Source organism: Mauremys mutica, chromosome 7, assembly GCF_020497125.1.
Source record: "Mauremys mutica isolate MM-2020 ecotype Southern chromosome 7, ASM2049712v1, whole genome shotgun sequence".
Lineage (NCBI taxonomy): Eukaryota > Metazoa > Chordata > Testudines > Geoemydidae > Mauremys > Mauremys mutica.
In genome coordinates this window covers 120,632,425-120,652,959 of record NC_059078.1, presented here as the reverse complement: position 1 = coordinate 120,652,959, position 20,535 = coordinate 120,632,425, and the positions used below count along the sequence as shown (strand labels likewise).

The 20,535-nt window shown below is 44.5% G+C and overlaps 1 protein-coding gene across 1 annotated transcript; it reads left to right on the top strand.

The window, feature by feature from the left end:
• The first annotated feature begins 4,635 nt into the window (after positions 1-4,635).
• Positions 4,636-19,807, top strand: DUSP5 (dual specificity phosphatase 5). The gene is made up of 4 exons (XM_045024919.1): positions 4,636-5,313; positions 10,738-10,880; positions 14,060-14,279; positions 18,186-19,807. Exons 1-4 carry the CDS (start codon positions 4,920-4,922, stop codon positions 18,584-18,586), a joined length of 1,158 nt encoding a protein of 385 aa, XP_044880854.1. The 5' UTR covers positions 4,636-4,919; the 3' UTR covers positions 18,587-19,807.
• The last annotated feature ends 728 nt before the right edge of the window (positions 19,808-20,535 follow it).

The window sequence follows — 20,535 nt, the reverse complement described above, 5'->3', positions numbered from 1 at the left end:
AATAAAACCCCAATTCCATCAGCTGGTTGGGCCTAATTTTACAATATGTGGCATCCAGTTTTGCATAAGTCCTTGGCAATAGCCATTTACGATTTGCTGGAATCTACATATGCTGCACTCAAAGATCAATTAACTCAGTTTATCACAAATGCATGTGCAATTACTAGTCTTCAAATTAGCAACACCTTTCTGAAAAGAGGGTCAGATTCAACAATGAATCACACTGGCGGTGCCGTTAAGCAAGGTGAGAGATTGTAATGGAATGCAGAGTATTTATCTTTGATTGTATATAGCAATAAAAAAAATCAGAACTTGACAATGTTACTATATTCAGACTGAGATAAATTATAATGCAGGGATCATTAATTCATTATTTGCTCTGTTTTATTAGGATTATGAACAGTGAGAATTAGAGTTGTCAAATCTCTGTGTCCTTAACTCTCCAATCTTGTGTTTGTTGTCTTCCAGCCATCCCTCAATCCCAGGTATGTATTTAACCTTCATTTCTAGACCTCAGTTTACCAACATCACTGACACAAACCTGCTATCTCACTGCTTGCTGCTCTGTGTTTGACATCAGCAAGTTTGAATTTAGAAAGGGAGATTATGGAAAACTTCATGTGCCTTTAAAGAAATGTCAAGCCGTCTGCTCAGCGGTTTTGTCCCTCATTTTGAGTCTCTCTCACATTTGAAATGCAGCTTCACAAATTGGGGCCAGAGCAGAGTAAGGACTTTGCTTTGGGAAGGATGATTTTGCGGTTAATGAACTGGTCCAGCTCCCAGCTCTCATAGATTTCCATGTGTAACCACAGACAAGTCACTTAAACTCTCTGTGCCTCAGTTCCCCATCTCTCAAATGCGGCTAACAGCACTTCCTTTCTCAGTACTATCTACTTAGACTGTCATCTCTTTGAGGCAAAGATTCTCTTACAAGGGGTATGTACAGCACCTAACACAACAGGGCCTTTATATGCAATGATTATACTAATAAACACAACAGGTGGTCATGGAAAGCTGGCTGATCACGTCTCTCTTCCCTTTAAAATATGTAGTGCTCAAAGGAGCAGTGTTTATTTATTTGACTAAGCCTTTTTAAAGCTGTTTTTTAATTATATTCTTAATAAAGGCACGCTGGGTCTGTTAAGAGGCAGCATATTATTCTTGAATAGTGTACCCTGGATACTGCACATGTGGGAGCTTTTACCTGTATTTACAGTTAAGCTTTGTTCTGACCCTTTTCTCTAGCGGAAGCCAAGTGCCAGCGCATCTGACACACAAAGGAAAAGTTTCTCATTGTTTCCCAAGAACAAGGAGAAACAAAGAGTCTCGGGTTGTGGGGGAAAGAATGAAATAATTTAAAGGAAATAGTCAGAAATAAAAGGAAAGAGACCATTTGCTCTGAGAGGGCTGATAAAAAAGCCCAGAACAGTGGAAGAAATAGCCAGAGAGATTAACAAGGGGGAGGAGGGGAGAGAGAGCACAGCAGCAGGAGGTAATGATGGAAGGTGAAAGAGGGAGGCAGAACGGGGGAGGGGAGTTTCCTACCTAAACCAGGGTGGTTTTTGGCTTGCTCAACCACTTCCCTTTACAAGAATCCAACCCCCTTCTCTCTTCTCACTTTGAGCACCTGCTAATCACAAAATAAAGGAACCACACCAATGCCTCACACCAAACTGAAAACAGCCTGGGTCCAGTCCTGCAGCCCTTACGTGACTAACCCCATGCACTCAATAAGTTACAGGATCAGGTCCTGTATTGCTGACGTATTCCTAAACGTGAGAGGGGTGTTATAGGAAAGAGTCCCTGTCATTTAACACTGTAACCATGGGCTTTGTCAGATGGCTGGGCTGGGGAATGGGGCAGTCAGGCTCCCTCCTCTACCCCCTCACTTTTCTCTTGTGCTTCCATCCTGAGAGTAAGAGAAGACGTCCTGTGACTGGTTTCCCCCCTTCTTGGGCAGGGGAACTTTGCATCTACTTTCCCATATCCTTCTCTTCCTCTTCCATTGTGTTCTGTGGACGTGAATAAGGAAGGATTAGTTGGAGAGGGTGAGTTCCCTTGCCTGGTCTCCAAATTTCCCCGCTTCACACCCACTGACTGGTTCAATCAGGGGGAGTAAATGGTAAGGGGGAAGCCTCTCCAAGGTCCACTCTCTACAGTTGAGATTCCCTGAGGGGGAGGAAGAGTGGTCCATGGCTAAAGCCCAGACCTGGGAGGCAGGAAATGTGGGTTCTGATCACGCTGAGCCTTGTGCCTGAGACTTCACCTCTCTATTAGATTCCCCACCTGCAAAATGGTAATAATAGTTACCTCCCTCAGGGTTAGGGGTGAGGCTATTCTTTGAGACTGTGGGTAGAAGGTGCTATGGGAATACAAAGCATGCCTACATTCAAGCTGTTAGAGGTAGCTGAGGCATGTAGGCTCTACCCACCCACCAGAGACTTTCCTCATCATTGGTAACATCTGATTGGCTGTTTTGGTCTCATTATGAGACTGGCTGTTTGGGGGGATGTCAGGGTGGATGGAGCAGTCTGGGGCATGTGGAGAGATTACAAGAGGCAGGGGAAAGGGGCACTATAAAAAAGAATAATAGCATGTACCTAACGCCACGTCGAACATTTTCTTTGCACGTTAGATTTTACGAAGTAGACAGACATCTTCTCTACGTATCAAGAACTTCTGCTATGAGGTAGGTCAAAGGACCAGTTTGATATTGGAGGCTCAGTTGGAGCCTTCTTCCTTAAGGTTCATTCTGAATATATTCCTGATACCTGGAGACGACCTGGTAACAAGACAGTGTTGTTCCAATGTGCAGCTTTTGTCGCTAAAAAATTAATGCTACACAATGGAAAAGGTGATTCCCCCCACCCCCAACCATTGACACGTGGCTTGGTGATATGGCTGACCTCACAGCTAACGAACAACTGGCATTCCACAGAAGGAGGAGGCCTGAATTTAGGCTGACTTTTGGGTTGACTTTTCAGAGGTGTATGACTAATACAGACCCCCTGGAGATAGTTATATCGCTTCCCCTCCTGTCCCTTTATCATAACCCTCTTTACTTATTTTGTGAGTTAGGATGAATCTTGTACTTTGGTATATTTGTAGTATTTGAAAAAATTAAGGTAGATTATAATTTATTATCTATTTAAATTGTAAGCAATTTGGGTTAAGGACAGCATCTTCAGTATGTTCTGTGAGCTGCCTGGAACACTTTTGAGGCATCAGCTAAATAATGACATCTATACATAATGTTTTGAATTAGGGCCAGTATGATCTTTAGTGGCTGCTGTAGTTTGGTTCTGAGCTTATGCTTTCGTGTATCGGTTGTGCCGACCTTTCAGGTATTGCCAGTGTCCATTTGGTCATCTTACAAAACATATGTACAATGACATAAAATGTCACACCAGATGCCCTAAGTGGTATTTATTAGTTGTATTTGGGTAGGTCCCAGTTAGGGACAGAGGCCCCATGGTGCTAGTCAGTGGTTCTCAACCTGCTGCCCAATCAGCACACAGCTGCAGCCCATGTGACGTCCTCGGGGCTGTATAGGTAGTATTGGATGTGGCCCACATAACACACTGTGGGCCTAAATAGGTTGAGAACTACCGTGCTAGATACTCTCCACACCCACACTCTCTGAGGGTAGATCTAAGTACCTAATGATTCTTATAGCATCCACAAGGGTACTAGGTAATTTGCAGAGTGTAAAATAGGTCCCCTGCCTTAAAGAGTTTATAATCTAGAATTTAGACATGATATAAGTCAGAGTAATAAGCAAAAAAGGGGTTGATGGATTTCAGGACGTATTCCCACATCATACCCTCCCCTACACCATCTCCTCCCCCTTTAAAACCTATTACCATGGCAAAGCTATCCTAATTCTCCTTGAATGTTACCCTGTGTTTTGCCAGACTGTGCTGTATCTTAGGCCTTGTCTACACTGGGGAGCTGCCTTGCTTTTAGCCACCATGGTGGCGGGAACCCCCTGGTGCAGACAGACAAATCTGCTCTTCTCACACGGGGGTCACGTATTCCTCCTAGAAATGGGGGTAACGTGCAAATTCTAGCCCCTTTGCCTCTGCTTTAGGGCTCTGCCCTGATGCCTGTAGCCAGGGCCTTGCCTGTGTTTCCTGTCGATTGACACCCCAGTCCGCATCCTTCATCAGAAGCCTCGCTACGGTTTTAACACCAACCCCAGGAGGTAGCTGCAGCCCTCTGAAGCCCCCGCCTTCTCCGGGGGCCCAGGTTCTCAGGAAGGTGAGCAACCCCTGCCCTTCCTCCCGCCCGCTTCCTGCTCCCCCATCGCGCTTCCTCGCTGCCATTACGAAGCCGCCGGGGCCCGCGGTGATGAGTGAGCTGAAGGAGGCTGATGACTGGAGAATTTTTGAGGCGTTCTTCAACTTCCTCTGCTCGGGGCTGACTAACTCTGCTGAGCAGCGCCTCTGCCTTCCCCTCTTCCTCCCCCCGGGCGCTGCTCACCGGGTGGGGGGGAGGGGCTCGCGTCCCTCCCCCCCCCACCCCACCTTAGTGGCAGTGGCCGCGGCCCCGGCGTGGAGGGGGCGGGGGTTGCCCATATTTAGAACGCTGGTGGCGTCACTCTCCTTATATGGGCAGTGCCGTCAGGAGCCGGCGTTCCATTCAGATAAATTTCCTCCCCGGCGAACGGAATCCCCTGCTGCTTCGGTGGAAATGCAACGGCGGAGCGGGGCGCGCCGCAGCGGCAGGCAGGGGGGACTAGGGGACCAGCTGTAACCCGCCCAGTTAAGCTCCCGGCCCCTACAGTAGAGGGGATCCCCCCTCCCTCCCTTTCTTCCCATCCTCAATTTAAGCCACGCAAAAGCGAGACCCCCGTTCAGTGCAGCCGGATCCGCCGCCGGCGAAGGCTCGAGGAGAGGGGGCCGCGGCCGGGGACAGCGATGAAGAAGGTGACGGCCCTCGACTGCCGCCAGCTCCGGAAGCTCCTGCGGAAGGAGCCTTCCCGCTGCCTGGTGCTGGACTGCAGACCCTACCTGTCCTACTCGGCCTCCCGCCTGCGGGGAGCGCTCAATGTCAACCTCAATTCGGTCGTGATGCGCCGGGCCCGCGGCGGCCCCGTGCCCCTCAACTTCGTGGTGCCGGACGAGGCGGCCCGAACCCGGCTGCTGCTGCCGGGGGAAGGCGCGGCCGCGGCGCGGCTGGCGGCGGTGATCGTCCTGGATCAAGGCACCGGGCACTGGCAGAAGCTGAAGAAGGAGAGCACGGCGCAGATCGTCCTCAACGCGCTGCTGTCCAGCTTGCCCGAGACCGGGGCCAGGGTCTGCTTCCTGAAAGGTCAGGGGGCGATGGGAAGGGGCGCCTGGGAAGCTGGGGGCAGGGATAGCTCAGTGGTTTGAACATGGGCCTGCTAAACCCAGGGTTGCGCGTTCAATCCTTGGGATCGGGGGCAAAAGTCAGTACTTGGTCCTGCTAGTGAAGGCAGGGGGCTGGACTCGATGACCTTTCAGGGTCCCTTCCAGTTCTAGGAGATTGGTATATCTCCATATATTGTGGTTTTTTTGGGGGGGGGGGGAAGAAATGGGGGCTTAGAAAGGTAGTGAGAGGTGGGTAGAATAGAAAACAAAGGAGTGAAGGGGAGAGATGAGCACTCAGTGAAGCGGGAGCCCAGCTCAGTTATTTATCGACAAAATCAGATCAAAGCCTCCAGCCAGTGGAGCCAGGTAACAGCTGATCCCCTGATCAGCATCCACCCCTGGGCTGGGGACATGAGCCATATTTTACACACAGGAGGTCACCCCGAATCATAGAATATCAGGGTTGGAAGGGACCTCAGGAGGTCATCTAGTCCAACCCCCTGCTCAAAGCAGGACCAACCCCCAATTTGTGCCCCTAATCCCTAAATGGCCCCCTCAAGGATTGAAGTTTCATTTCATTTCTTTTCCTCACCCTGCAAATCACCCCCGGTAGACCCGGGCCTGTCTGTCCCTTGGCCACTAGACCTGGTGTTAGGGTGGCCGAACCCACCTTTAAGGAATAAGAGCTGAAGTGTGTGTGTGGTTCATTACCATGGAACCAGGTGGCTTCAACATGGAGATGAATTAGAGCCATCTGCAGGGTTAATGAGTCATGCAGGTAAAAGTATGCTGGGCTGTTGTTGCTAACCTGAACATTGATGTTACCTGGGCAGTGTGGGCACTATTTAAATGATGAATTCCTCTTTCTGCCAGTAAGGGAATAATGGATTATTTCACTTGGCAGTGTTGCTGAGTGTCTGAAATCCTCTAAAATGGTGGAAATTACCTCAGTCAGACATGCCATAACTCCTGCGTATAACTGAAAATCCAAGTAATCTGCTCCCGTGTTCAGCAGAGCAGAGAACACCTAAGTAATCTGGGAAGAACAGTGCTAAAAAGACTTCTCTGGGGCCACAGTAATTCACCAGCGTGAGAATCCAATGGCTGATGGCACCAGTACAGTACTCCCAATGACTATTTATAGCATTTTCATTGCTGGTTTTTGTTTTCCTTTGTGTAATGCATGGGTCATAAAACAATAAAAATGAGCAATCAGCCCTTTCTTCTGTCCGCCCTGCTCACCCTTCTCCTTCATTTCTCCTTGTAACTCTTTTGTCCTTCTAGCCTTGCGTTTTCATTCCTTTTTTTTTTTTAATCCTATCTGCCTGTGCTTTTAGCTATTAGTAAAGGGGAGTATAGGGGTCGTGGGGGAGAAGGGGGAAATCCGTGTAAAGAAACAGAAGCCCTGTCCCATACTTTTTTCAGTAACACTTGTGGTCTTGCAACTCTTAAGCTGCAGTTTTCTATTCAAGGAAATAACAGAAGATTTTATTCCTTAAAGGATTTTAAAATGTAAAGTGGAAATTTAAAACAAAGAAAAAGGCTTCCATCCCTCCCAATAAACAAATAGATTGTAGCAATGCTGGGAAAGTAGGGCATTTGTAAGTGAGGAGAGGAGAAGTTGTAAATCATAGGTGGTTTGTGTGAATTACAAACCTGAGAATATGTCCATTGATAAGCATGCATCCAGCGTAATCTTTTAGTGACCACAGGGTAATTTGATCAATTCTTCTGTTCGCATAGTCTCATTGCAATTTGTGCGTCATATAAGGAACAACACAAGAGAGAAGAGTGTAATTGCGTGAGATGCAGGTATATATTCCATGGTACAAGGCTGAAGGAAGGCCCCCATCACAACACAACAGAGAGGAGTGTAGTTGCGTGAGATGCAGGTATATATTCCATGGTACAAGGCTGAAGGAAGGCCCCCATCACAACACAACAGAGAGGAGTGTAGTTGCGTGAGATGCAGGTATATATTCCATGGTACAAGGCTGAAGGAAGGCCCCCATCACCCGAGATGGGAATATGTAGTAATATTATATCCTCTTCCCTTGGATGAGCTCAAAGCATTTTCCAAATGCCGAGTTAAGCTTTTCAACCTCCACCTCACAGGGGTGTTAAGTGACTTGTCCAAGGTCACTCAGGAAAAGCTGGGAAAAGAGCGAGATCTGCTGATTCTCAGTCCGGTGTTTTAACCACGAGACCATCTTTTCCCTTGTAATGCACTGCCCCTCACTTTGAAGTTGTGTTTGTGGGATATGTAATATAGCGGAGGAAGAGTGACACGCAGGGGTTTTATTGCAAAATGTTTTATATCCACTCAGTGTAGAAGTACTTTCCCTTAATTAGTAAAACTACAGACTCTCTTCCCTTTTTCCCCCCCCAACCCCGTTTCATTTACGGTAAACACACTGAAAGCTTGAGTCCACCAGAGCAGGAACATAAAACATGTAGCAGCATTTAGGAAATGGTGCGGTTTGAAACAAGCCAGGCTGACTCAGTGGGCAGCTAGGCTGACTCAGTAAGGAGACAGACCCCTGGAAGTCACTGTGGTTCCGGGAGATGCCCTCTTCTGAAATGCCAGAAGGAAATAATCACTTTCGAAACTCTCCGATCACTCATCAGAAAACAGTTTAATTTTGTTTTCTGTAACGTTAACATTGCTGCCTAATCCCAGGTACATGAAATGGATCATCCTGTTGATTGTTGAAGGGTATTTTTTCCTGGAAGCTGTTGCTGGCTTTGGTAGGCAGGCTGTCCTAAAGCCGCAGTCTGTGTTTCGAATTGTGTTAAAAATCATCTGACTGTAGAGCGAGGACATAAACACGAAGAGCCATAAGAGAGCCAGTTTCTCCCTGTCATCCTTGTTTACCATTCAAGGGGGTGGTGTGAAGAGAGGGGGCACTGGCTACAGGGAAAGTGTGGCTAACTGGGGCCTGACCCAGGCAGTTATGATGAGATAGAGGGATGAGTCAGAACTCTTGTCGGCTAATCACAGTGCCCTGTACAATTCTATAAAGAATTGCTTTTAGTACTGAGCAGCAAAGAATCCTGTGGCACCTTATAGACTAACAGACGTTTAGCAGCATGAGCTCACCCACTTCGTCCAGTGGGTATTCACCCACGAAAGCTCATGCTGCTAAACGTCTGTTAGTCTATAAGGTGCCACAGGATTCTTTGCTGCTTTTACAGATCCAGACTAACACGGTTACCCCTCTGATACTTTTTAGTACTGAGTACATCATGCCTGTTTGGGTAGGTGGTGGTTTTTTTTTTTTTTTTATTTTTATTTTTTTTGTAAGCTTCCCTTAACTTGTTAGCTCTAGGAGTTCAACATGTCAGATCTTCCATGAGTGGAGGTGAACTGTGAGAGTGTGTGTGTGTGTGTGTGTGTAGGGGAAGGGGTCATTGAAGGGTAGAACAATAAATGACTTACTGCTGGGTAGTGGTATTAGCTTCATATAACAAGAATTACGTTAATTATTGATGAAAATAGAGATCTGTACTGTGCTTCAATGTAATGAGCAATCTAGTATTTGCAGAAATAACCTCAAGGACGTTAGGTTGGGTGGGGAGGGGAAGGAGGAGGGGGGAGAGAGAGATAGAGCTGGAGGACCAGATGAGCCGATGACTCATTTTAAGAATGGTCTGCAAATATCTTGATCCTCAAGGCTTAACCATTTGCCTGCTGCATACACAATCTGCCCAAGAGAAATCTGTGTCTCTGTGGAAGACAGATCTAGATTTCTCTTGGGCAGATTTCTATGCTTATTCAAGAGTGAAAACAACAATATGGGTCATAAAAAGCTATAATGGTTAAAATATATAAATAACATAGATTCTTCCTACGCAACGCCAGCAGGAAGACAAGGAAGACTGATCAAAACCTAGATGGAGTTTGGGGTGTTTGAGAGGCAATTTCAAAGCATGGTTGTGAGTGAGTTGGAGGGCTTGTAATACTTACCTAAAAAGCCAACACTATTTGCCCTGGATATTGTTTTATTAGCCCCTTGAAAGCCCTGTATTTTATTTATTTATTTGCCTCCTGACCTACTCACTGGCAAAGGGCTGCACTGGCTTGCAGTAGGTGGAAAGATATGCTTCTGAATTATGAATGGATGGAATTCCTATCCTTCTAGGGCCTGATCTAAAGCCCATTGAAGAAAATAGAAAAGATATTGCAACTCCAGCACCCCTGTTATTAAGAGCAGCATGAATTTCAGCATATGTCCTCTCAAACGCTGCGTACTGAGGCACAGGTTAAAATGTCAGCATGACTGTATCTTTATTTGGGTAGCGAATATATCCAGTTTTCTTATGCAGTCATTCAAAACTTTAGCACTTCTGTTGTTCTTGAGGAATTCCATTAATACGATACCGTGCACTGACACAGTATAGTGGTCTTAAACGGTTGCGAGTCAGCTAAGCATATCTTGCATTTATTTGGTCAAGGGGTCTTATTTCCTGATGGGCCACGCTCCTAAGGCTTATTAAATTTACTGTTAAGACTTATTCTTCCTTTTTTCTTTTACTGGAAACTCACTAAAAGGTGCAATTAATAAAGTACAAAAATGGCTTTTAAATGGTTTCTGTTCCAACTGTTATTCGCATTCACGCTTGAAAGTGATGTGCAGAATATTCATGGTGGTGAAATAGATGTCAGTTTAGCTAATGACAAACTTTGAGTTACAATGTAATAATAGGATTAATTCCTTTTCATTAGCAATGCAGTGACTATAACACTGTACGTAAACTGGTGCAGAATAGCTCATGTGGGGCTATCCAGTTGTCAAAGGCTATCACAGGATTTCATTAAGTTTTATGGCTGTTATTTAATGGATCGATTTCATTCAAAACATCTTCATTAACTTGCAATCCCTGGTGATTGTGTAATTAATCATCACAGTGTAAACACATCCTATATGCTTATACTCGTATAAAAATGCAAATATATGGAATTCATTTGTTATTTGTTGTCACAATGCATAGAGTAATAATTGACATAAAGAGGATGAAAACTGTATGTAGAAATCTCCTTTTCTATCTCAAGTGCTAGAAATTCTGATCATTTATAAAACACATTAAATGTTTAGTCCTCATAAAGTTAATATTTGCCAGATCCAAGAAATTTACATTCACAAATGGTTTTAATCTGCATCCATCAGTTTATTAGCAAGTTAATAATTGTTAGCGGTCGCACAGTTTTTCTTTGAGAGCACAAAGCCTTTTTAAACAAACACTTTGACTGAATGGAACTTTCTTTGTTACTGAACACCGCATGGGCCTGGTCATTTATTACGCAGTATTCTGATTTATTGGAAGCTTAATTTGTGAGCCAGCTTAATTAACTTAAATGTTCATAAACCTGAAAATTCATATTTCTCTCTCTGTTTTTTCCTAGGGGGATATGAAACCTTTTACTCTCAATATCCTGAGTGCTGTGTCGATGTAAAACCCATTTCCCCAGAGAGAAATGAAACGGAGAGAAACCTCAACAGCCACTGTGAGAAGCAGAGCACCAACCACAAACCGGCTTATGATCAGGTGTGTTTAGGGGAAGTTGTGAATAATTCTCCCTGTCCCTTCCCCCACATAGACATTTTCCAGGGCTTCCTGTTATAATTGACTATTCACTCTGTTATTTTCATCTGGTGCTTCAATTAAGCTGTCAAAGAATGGGTCTGTGTTTTTTCCTGTTTTCCTGGGGTCATAAGTGCTGAAGACTTGAGATTAGGATTGGAGCCAGCAAATACCACTTAACAGAGCAAACAGATTCAAAATGATCTGACAAATGCTATAGGGGAAGGGAAATATATAGGGAAAGGGAAACAGGGGTAAGGAGAACATAGCATTTGCTGCACCTCTGAGGTTCAGATTAGTTGTAGGTTATTTCTTAGGGGCTTAAAGGGAAAGGCACTCGAGGAATCCTCTGTCCTCTTTGCAACGTGTTGCCCCCATCTCGTGCAAAAGTCCAAAAAAATTTACAATCTAGTTACCTTAGAATCTAACTATTTATTATATAAAATATATATATATATATAAAGTGTATGATACATAATATTTTCACAGCAGCCAGCTTCTGCTCCCATTAACTTCCATGGTACAGGACTGAGCCCACAGAAAGAGCTTTCACTTATCCCAAGCAATAGGAAAAAAAGCAAAATACCATGTGTCTTATTTTTTAAAAATCCATAATTACAGATGTGCCAGATAGTCTTTGTGGTATCTTGGGACAACAATATTTGTACATATCTGATTCCCCCCGGCCTCGCCCCGCCACCCCAATTGAGAAATAACCAAATCTTGATCTGAGAAACTGCGGCAACTCTTCTGGAGGTACTGACAGCCAAAGGAATCATGATGCCTCTTGAATTAAAGCCCCTAAGTAGATCACAAATGATAGCTGCATCTAACTTGTGAAATATCTGCATACCACTGCTGTGCAAACAGCCCTGGGTACTAGTAAAAAAGCCATTGTAGTGTGAATCACAATCCACATGTCAAATAAAGAGCCCTTCCAAATACTGCTCAGTAGCACCTTGTACTAGTGTTTTCAAAACAAGGAAAACCACAAACCAGCATAACTAGCACAAATATTCTATTTTGTTGACTTTCTCATTACACTGGCAGGTACATCACAGTCAGCAAAAGGAGACTTTCCTTTTCAAAATCCTTAAGCAGCAAATGTCACTCTAGGGGACTTAAATCTTAAAGCAGGGGCAGGAAAAGAACTGCCACATGTATTATCAGCCATTAAGGACTTACGCACCTATCTACCTTTGATCTCCAACGCTTTTCACTCCCCTGTATCAGTGGTTCTCAACCAGGGGTACATGTACCCCTGCGGATACACAGAGGGCTTTCAGAGGGTACATCAATTCATCTAGATATTTGCCTAGTTTTACAACAGGCTACATAAAAAGCACTAGTAAAGTCAGTAAAAACTAAAATTTCATACAGACAATGACTTTTTTATATTGACCTATAGTCTATACACTGAGATGTAAGTAGAATATTTATATTCCAGTTGATTTATTTTGTAATTCTATGGTAAAAATGCAGAGCCCCCTGGTCCGGTGGCCAGGACCCGGGCAGTGTGAGTGCCACTGAAAATCAGCTTACATGCGTGCCATAGGTTGCCTGCTCCTCTGCTAGAAGCTGGGAATGGGCGACAGGGGATGGATCACTTGATGATTACCTGTTCTGTTCATTCCCTCTGGGGCACCTGGCATTGGCCACTGTCAGTGGACAGGATACTGGGCTACATGGACCTTTGGTCTGACCCAGTATGGCCGTTCTTATGAGTGAGAGTGGGAGGACTAGGTTCTGTGAATAGATCAATTTCTCCGTGATGAGGACACACAGGGCAGGTACTTCCTCTTTGTGGGGTTTCCACTGGGGAGATCCTCATAACCTGAAACACACCCAGGGGAACACTTCTTCTGTTTACAGCTCTCAGTCTGGGATCAAGATGATTTCGTTCAGTAGGGTTCTGTTTCTTGAACCTGGAGGCCAGTTTTGTCCTGAGCAGGCTGAGAATGTTCATTCCTTTTTACTGCTGAACAAAACACTTTCTAAAAAGCACTCTTATGGAGCGTGTCTCTAGGTGACTTGTAAAGGGAAAGCACTCGGATTCCAGCCACTTTCCCAGCATGTGCCGAATAACAGCATTAGTAGCCAGACTAAGGCAGGTATTCAGCATAGTGCAAATGAAGGCTGTGCCGTTCAGCCTGGTTGCTGTGCGGTGAGCGCACCATGGGAAAGTTACCTGCCGAATTCAGTCACTTTGAAATGCTTCTCTGTCAGGCTGTGTTTTGGGTTTTGTTCCCCTTCTCCCCCTCCTCCCCCGCATCTAGTCTTTACTTCCTTTCGTGGAAGAAGGAACAGAGATTACATCTCTGGTGGCAGAGAGCTGTGGGTGGCCCAGAGCAGCAGGAGTGAGTGTTTGGTGCATATGACGTGGCAGAGTTCTGTGCCTCCGTGTTACTGCTGTTAGGCGGGCAGGAAATGGAGGCAGCTAAGCTAAGCTTTGTCACCAAGGTCGGGGGAGGCTCTGCAAACAGACACCAGCTGTCACTGTGCAAGTGTGGGTGAAAAAGGTGCTTTACTCTTCAATCCATTTATGCTTTCAGGTTTGCTTTCAAAGCAGCCATACAATCAGCACACACACATCTAGGCATTCGGAAGTCTTTGGGGGTGGGGGGGATTGTTTGGTTTTTGTTGTTTTTTTCTTGGTTACAAATTAAGTACCGTGAGGTTTCTTGTTAACATACTTGGAGTGCGTGGTTTCCAAGCCCTGCATTCAAAGCACTAACTGGCTTTCTGGGCACACCTTTTGTGCACTGCTTTGAAATGGCACCACCCTTTTTGTCTCCGCAAAAACTCCAGGGAAATTAGCTTCACATATGAAAGCACTTTGGGTGGGTTCTAAGGGGAAGCACTTTAAAGAAAGCAGGAAACATCATGCGCACGAGTGGGCTGGAACTGATTTCGGACCTTACAGATGTGGACGGACAAGAAAACGAAAGCTTTTTTCTGTGTGGGCTCTGCCATTAACCATGATTCACTGGCCAGGATCTAAAACCACCAGACAGGGGAGTCAGCACCCACGCTGGCTCTGCTGAATTTCTCTGTTCATTGATTCTGCCATCACTTAAGACAAAGCTCACTTTGAGGAGGGGCAAAAAAGCAAAATAACATCTATTTTTATCTTTAACTTCCAGGGTGGTCCAGTTGAAATCCTGCCTTTCCTTTACCTTGGCAGTGCCTACCATGCTTCCAAGTGTGAGTTCCTAGCCAATCTGCACATCACAGCCTTGCTCAATGTCTCCAGGAAAGGTTCGGAGTCCTTTAAAGAGCAGTATTGTTACAAATGGATCCCAGTGGAGGACAGTCACATGGCAGACATCAGCTCTCACTTCCAGGAAGCCATAGATTTCATTGGTAGGTATAGCTATTCTCCTGTATCTTTAAAAAATATTTAAAAGAGTCACTGAATTTAAAAAAATCTGGAATACTCTGTACTTCAATAGCATCTTTCAGCTAAGGAACTCAAAGCGCTTTTCAAATCATGAAAGGCCCATGAGGCGGTCAAGGGTTATACTGATTTCACATAAGGGCTAATTGACATATGGAGCAGTTAAGGATTTTGTTTAAGGTTTCATAAGTCAGTGGTAAAGTTAGGAATAAAACCCAGCAATCTGATCGCCTTCTCTTGTCCTAACCACTAGACAACAGACCTAAAAACTAGATCTACATCTGTCTGAATATGAAAATCGCTGTTTAAATACTAAATCTAGATCTATGTGCAAAATCCATATGGAATTGGCACACAAATTAACTTTTGAAAGGGAAAACTGCATTTAACCATTCTGTCTTATAAATGGGATTCATTTAAAAAAGATCTCTTCTGGCTAAATGTGGCAACTAATTTACACACATTCCCAGAAAAGGGAAAGCACAAATTATTTTCACGCATTCCCAGATGTCATTGCAAATGCCCAGGCTTACTGTAAGCATGTATAAAATGAGATGGATAGTTTTTTTTCCCTCACCAGCAGAGGAATTTAAAGCAGGCAAATAAGGAAAATGTGGACTGGGAGCATAGTTTCTTCCCGGGTCTCTTTTCTAGATTTGTGTAGAGAGCAGAATTTGAGGACAAATGTGATTTATATTCGGGTTTGTCGGGAGAAGACAGAACAAGGCAACTCAGTGGCATCAAGTTGCACAGACTGCAGGCATACGTAGGGCAGGGGCAATGGAATGGTGCTGGAGATAATTGAGGTTTCTTTAGGTGTCTGTAAGACTGCAGCAAACACGCATGTAATTTCAGCACAATAAAGGAATGTTTCCAAAGACGACAGTCTTCCTTCTAGCTTTCGTCTGGGGGTGTCCTCTGCCCATCGGGCCTTGTCCAAAGCCTACTGAAGTTAATGGAAAGACTCCCACTGGCTTTCTTGGCCTATGGACAAGGCCCATGATTCCTAGTGAATACAGGGTTAGCTTAGTATTTATTTATTTGTTTGTTTGTATTGCAGTAATGCCTAGGAGTCCCAGTCATGGGACCAGAACCCCATTGTGGCAGGCGCTGTCCCCATTATTGCAGAGCCATTTTGGCCTTGCTTCTCCTTTAAGTCCTTTTGATTACTAAAGCCTAGTCTACATGAGAAAATTAGGTCTATCAACTATCTCAGTCAGGGGGGTGAGAAATCCACATGCTGAGGGGCAGCATTAAGCCAACCTAAGTCCCGGTGCAGAGCTAGGTCAACAGAAGAATTCTTCCATTGACCTAGCTACTGCCTTTCGGGGAGGTGGATTACCTACGCCGATGGGAGAACCCTTTCCGTCGGAGTAGGCAGTGTCTACACTGACATGCTACAGCTGCATTGGTGCACCTACGCCACTGTAGCATTTTACATGTAGACAAGTGCTTAGTAACTTAGGGTATGTCTACACAGGGATAAAAGACCCATGTCCCACCTGCGGTGGGCCTGGGTCAGCTGACTTGGGCTCACTGGGCCTGGACTGCATGGGGGAAAATTACTGTGTTTACTTCTGGGCTTGGGCCAGGGCCTCAGCTCTGGGACCCAGGGAGGAGGGAGCATCTACACAGCATTTTTTCAGTGATGACTGTGAGCGCAAGTCAGCTGACCAAGGCCAGCTAAGGGTTTTTTATCCCTCTGTAGACACACCCTTCGACTTTTGCTTTAGAGTAACCCTATCTTGCATAAAATTGGGAGGCCTTCTGAAAGATCCAGACCTCCCCTCTCACCCCCAGGATATTGGCTAGACCTAGATAGGGTTAATGGCATGGCAGTTAACTGTGGAGCACTACAAAAAGAAGGCACAATGTAAAACACAGAGTAGATGGGTGTAACCCTGGGTGGAGACTTGTGCTATTGATCACCGTAAAAGGGTGGCTGTCAATAACATTTGAAAGGAAAACAGAGGAATCACAAAGTTAATTGTGAAGTCTCTTCTTTCTGCCTCTCTGTTGCTGGTAGTTTAGTTCGGACGTTCAGATTCAGCTGACTCTTAAAAAGCCAGGGGTAGATTGCAGGTTGTAAAATACATTTCTAGCCCCTAATTGCTTTCTGGTTCTGATGACTTATGGGGCTTTTTACATTTTTATGAGGAAACTCCCGTGCACCACAATCAGTAGGGAGTTTTTTTATTATTTCCCCCACCCCCTTTCTGGTAGAGGTTGAGTCACTTTGAACTCTCCAAACACTTTGAGGCTGGTGTAACGTTTGGTTTTCCTTTTTATTTCTAACATGGTGGGCACTCTAGATTTCTGTGGCAGTTCAAGCACAGCGATTGTTTTGTACAACAACTAAATTTAACCAACTGCCGTGGATTTGGTCCTTTGCCAGGCAACAAAAGGGGAAAGAGAAACGAGAACGTGTTCAGCTTTCTATGTTGTTTCAGGGCCACGTATAGAGCAGACACTCATGTTCCATTCCTCAGCAAACTCGGGAACATATTTCTCAAGCCAGCCTGACCAGAGAATTTCTATTTTCAAACTAGATTTTTATGGAAGGAGCTTATTTTAAGCATTTTTCTTTGATCTAACAACAATAATTGTGTTGTGTGAGTAACCTCAGTGCCTCCTGATGTGGAAAATGGTAGTTTGCACAAGCCATTTATATCCTGACTTAAGTCCAAGTATCCTTTAACTGGGCTATAGTTAGAGACTTTATACTATTTATTGTGCACATTGTGGTGGAAGCCGCAGGAATCAAGGTTGGCATCCCCACACTACTGTAAGAGTGTGTGGGGGGGGGGAGGTGGAGGGGTGTCATACTAGAGAGATCCAGGGCAGGGCACAAAGATGGTATTTCACGTTGGCTAGAAGCCTATCTTAGCAGTGGTGAGAGACCTTGCTATTACATAGCAGTGACCCAGCCATGTTATACAGCAGTTCTGCCCTACAATCAAACAGGTGCATGCTTTGTTACAGCTGTGTTATGGTGCTGTATTTCTCCTCTAGTTTTGTGTTATAACAGTCATTTTTGCTATGTGGATGAACCCTCAATTATTTATCTTCACCCACTGCGCTCGACAGCTCACTGGGAGACTTTCAAAGATGGGTTGAGATACTTGCCCAGTGCAAACCTAATAACTGTCTATCTTCCAGTTTGGGACCATTTAAGAGTGGTTTTAGGTTGGTGTTTTGGGAGTATTTTTGCAACACAGCTGTCAAATGAAGGCAAATACATGTAATGTTGTCTCTCAAAACCAAAGTGAGGTTCAGGTTCATCATTTCCAAAAACACTAGTTGCCCAAGTGAACTTACCCAATCAAACTCTGCAGTCCTATCCCAAGTGAAACTCCTACTGAATATGACGGCAGCTTTGTCCAGTTTAGGACAGCAGAACTGGCCCCATGCATTGATGACTCTGAGCACTAACGAAGAAAATGTTATGCTAGCTAGAAGGGCAGCATCATACAAATGCCTGTTGGGTACCAAACTCTGTCCCACAAAGCTGAACAAATACAACATTCTGCTTACCATGGAATTGCTTTCCATCTTTTCTTTGTAGGAAAAGAGAATTTGTTTAATTTTTTTGCAGAAGAGAAGGGAAAAAGACTTATTAAAATTAGCGTTGGGACCAAAGGGACAATTCTTAAGCAGACCCCAATCTGTATTTTGACTCAGGCCCATCTCTGCTTGATTATGAATTGTTTGTGTATCTAATAAGAGGGGGACTCACCCTCCTCCTGGATGACTGGACATGTGGCTTCGTCTAGATGATGCATTTTGTTTTCAGTGTCACTTGAAATGGCTACTGCAGCATGCTTCCTGTCCGCAATGAGAACTAATGTCTGTAATGAATTATTTCTTTCCAGATTGCGTGAGGCGAGCTGGAGGCAAAATCCTGGTACACTGTGAAGCCGGAATTTCACGCTCCCCCACCATCTGCATGGCTTATCTCATGAAAACGAAAAAGTTCCGCCTGGAGGAGGCATTTGATTACATCAAACAACGTAGGAGTCTGATCTCACCAAATTTTGGATTCATGGGCCAATTACTACAGTATGAGTCAGAGATCCTGTCTTCCACTCCTAGCCCCCCTGTTGCCTCGTGCAAAAGGGAAGCTGTGTCTTTTTTTGCAGAAGAACTGACTTTAAGCAAAAACTTTGAAGGCTCATGTTACACATTTCCTACCTCAGTCTTGAGTTCTGTGCCCATTTGTTCTCCTGTCCATCAGCTAAAACTTAGTCCTATTACTGCATCTTCATCATGCTAAACCCTATTGGAAATGAGAAATAATATGTTCCTTTGATACCAACTGTGATTCCAATAAGAACATTTCATGAACGTGCAATACAGAAGGCCTCACTGATTTATTCCAAAATGGAATAGTCATAGTTGGTGGTAACTTGTGTATATGGACACTGACTACAAACAAAAGTGATGTACGCAGGGCTGGCTTTCTAGAGATTTAATGTCCTCTTTAAAAACAAACAAAACAACATTGCTTTTCTAAGTTTTTAATAGAGTGCAACCACTACTGTACTTCCAGATCCCTATGGAACAATGGAACCCCTTCCACGTAAAAGGGTCAGACCCATACAACAGTCTCTCGGTTCCTGTCTCTTTGAAAAATTGTAACAGCCTTGTTTAAAGTGTAAGCAATAAACAACTGTATCAGGAAAGAGCAAGTCAAATGAAAAGCACAATCCTTGAAATGACAGGGAGGGCAAGCACTCTAATACTCGTTTTGCCTGTTTCCTTGCTGTTTGTTTCATGCATCAGGGATTAAGCTGATCTGAAGCTGGGGTTAGGAAGAAACTTCCCTTTGTGGTTTTATTATTGCAGAATCAGGGGCATTAGAGGGGGTTTTCACCTTTCTCAGAAGCATCAGGCATTGGCCACTCTCTGTGACAAGATATTTGATTACATGGACCATTGATCTATTTAGGTGTGGCGTTTCCTGTGTTTCTGCACTTGCCTTTGTACTGTATGTGCTTTTACCTAACGCAGAGAACCAGGGACTTTAAATGACGTGATCAGGCTACTATCTCATCTGTTATTTAAGAACTGCCCTGTAATACTTGAACATCTATCTAACCCTCCTCAAAGTCACTCTTCCATCCATTGAAACTGTAATTGGTGGAATTTAGACTAAAAGTCTCAGCCCCATCCTCTGACCTCTTCAAAGTGTTACTGGTTCGTACTATGTGGAGAAAAGTGGTCTTGTTCAGTGTTACATGGCTTGCTGTCATATGTATGGTCACTCCCACCTAATGTTTCTTCTGGTAAAATTGTCTCTCACAAGGAGACTGACTGTCTTTTGTGTTGAGTTTCTGTGTCTGCAGGGAGTTCGGTGTGTGCTGCTGCTTTGTCCGTTGACTTTTTTTTATTGTTTTTTTTTTTTAAATATGGGAAATAGCAATAATTCCCTGAAGATCTTGTGAATGTGAAAGAAAAACTGCAATGTTTTTATGGAGTGTAAAATAAAAGAAAAACTGTTGAAAAATTCTGCTTGATTTGCTTGCAATAAGTCCATTAGGCTCATGAAAAGCTTGTGCCACGGAGAGAAGTGAAAGCAGTCTTGGGCCATGGGAACCTCAAAGCAGGTATATTGAAAGAAGAGAGGGTAAAAGCAAGTGGGCTACCTGCAGAAGGCCCCAGAAGTATTTATTTATTTTTATTTTAAAAAGACTGAACCACAGGAAACCTGGTGGCTTATTTCCAGGTGGTGTGTGGGAACGCTCCTGTGTGACAGCTGCCATTTTGTTTGTGAGCAGGGACTGAACTGGGGATTCCCAGAGTCAAACCATGAGCCTTTTACATCTTGAACTGAATGACTTATTTCAGAGTAGCAGCCGTGTTAGTCTGTATCCGCAAAAAGAACAGGAATACTTGAGGCACCTTAAAGACTAACAAATTTATTTTAGCATGAGCTTTCGTGAGCTACAGCTCACATCTTCGGATGCATAGAATGGAACACACAGACAGGAGATATTTATACATACAGAGAACATGAAAAGGTGGAAGTATGCATACCAACAGGCAGAGTCTAAGCAACTGAGATGAGCTATCATGACTTAGGTCCTCTGCCTGGGAGCTGTAAGAGTTCTGTGAATGGAGCCCAAAGGGGTGAGGGGAGGGACATGTAGTGCACAGCCAACTGTGGGGGTGTGATGTCTGGAACCCAGAAATTCATGTGACATGTCGGAGTGTCTGAGCCAT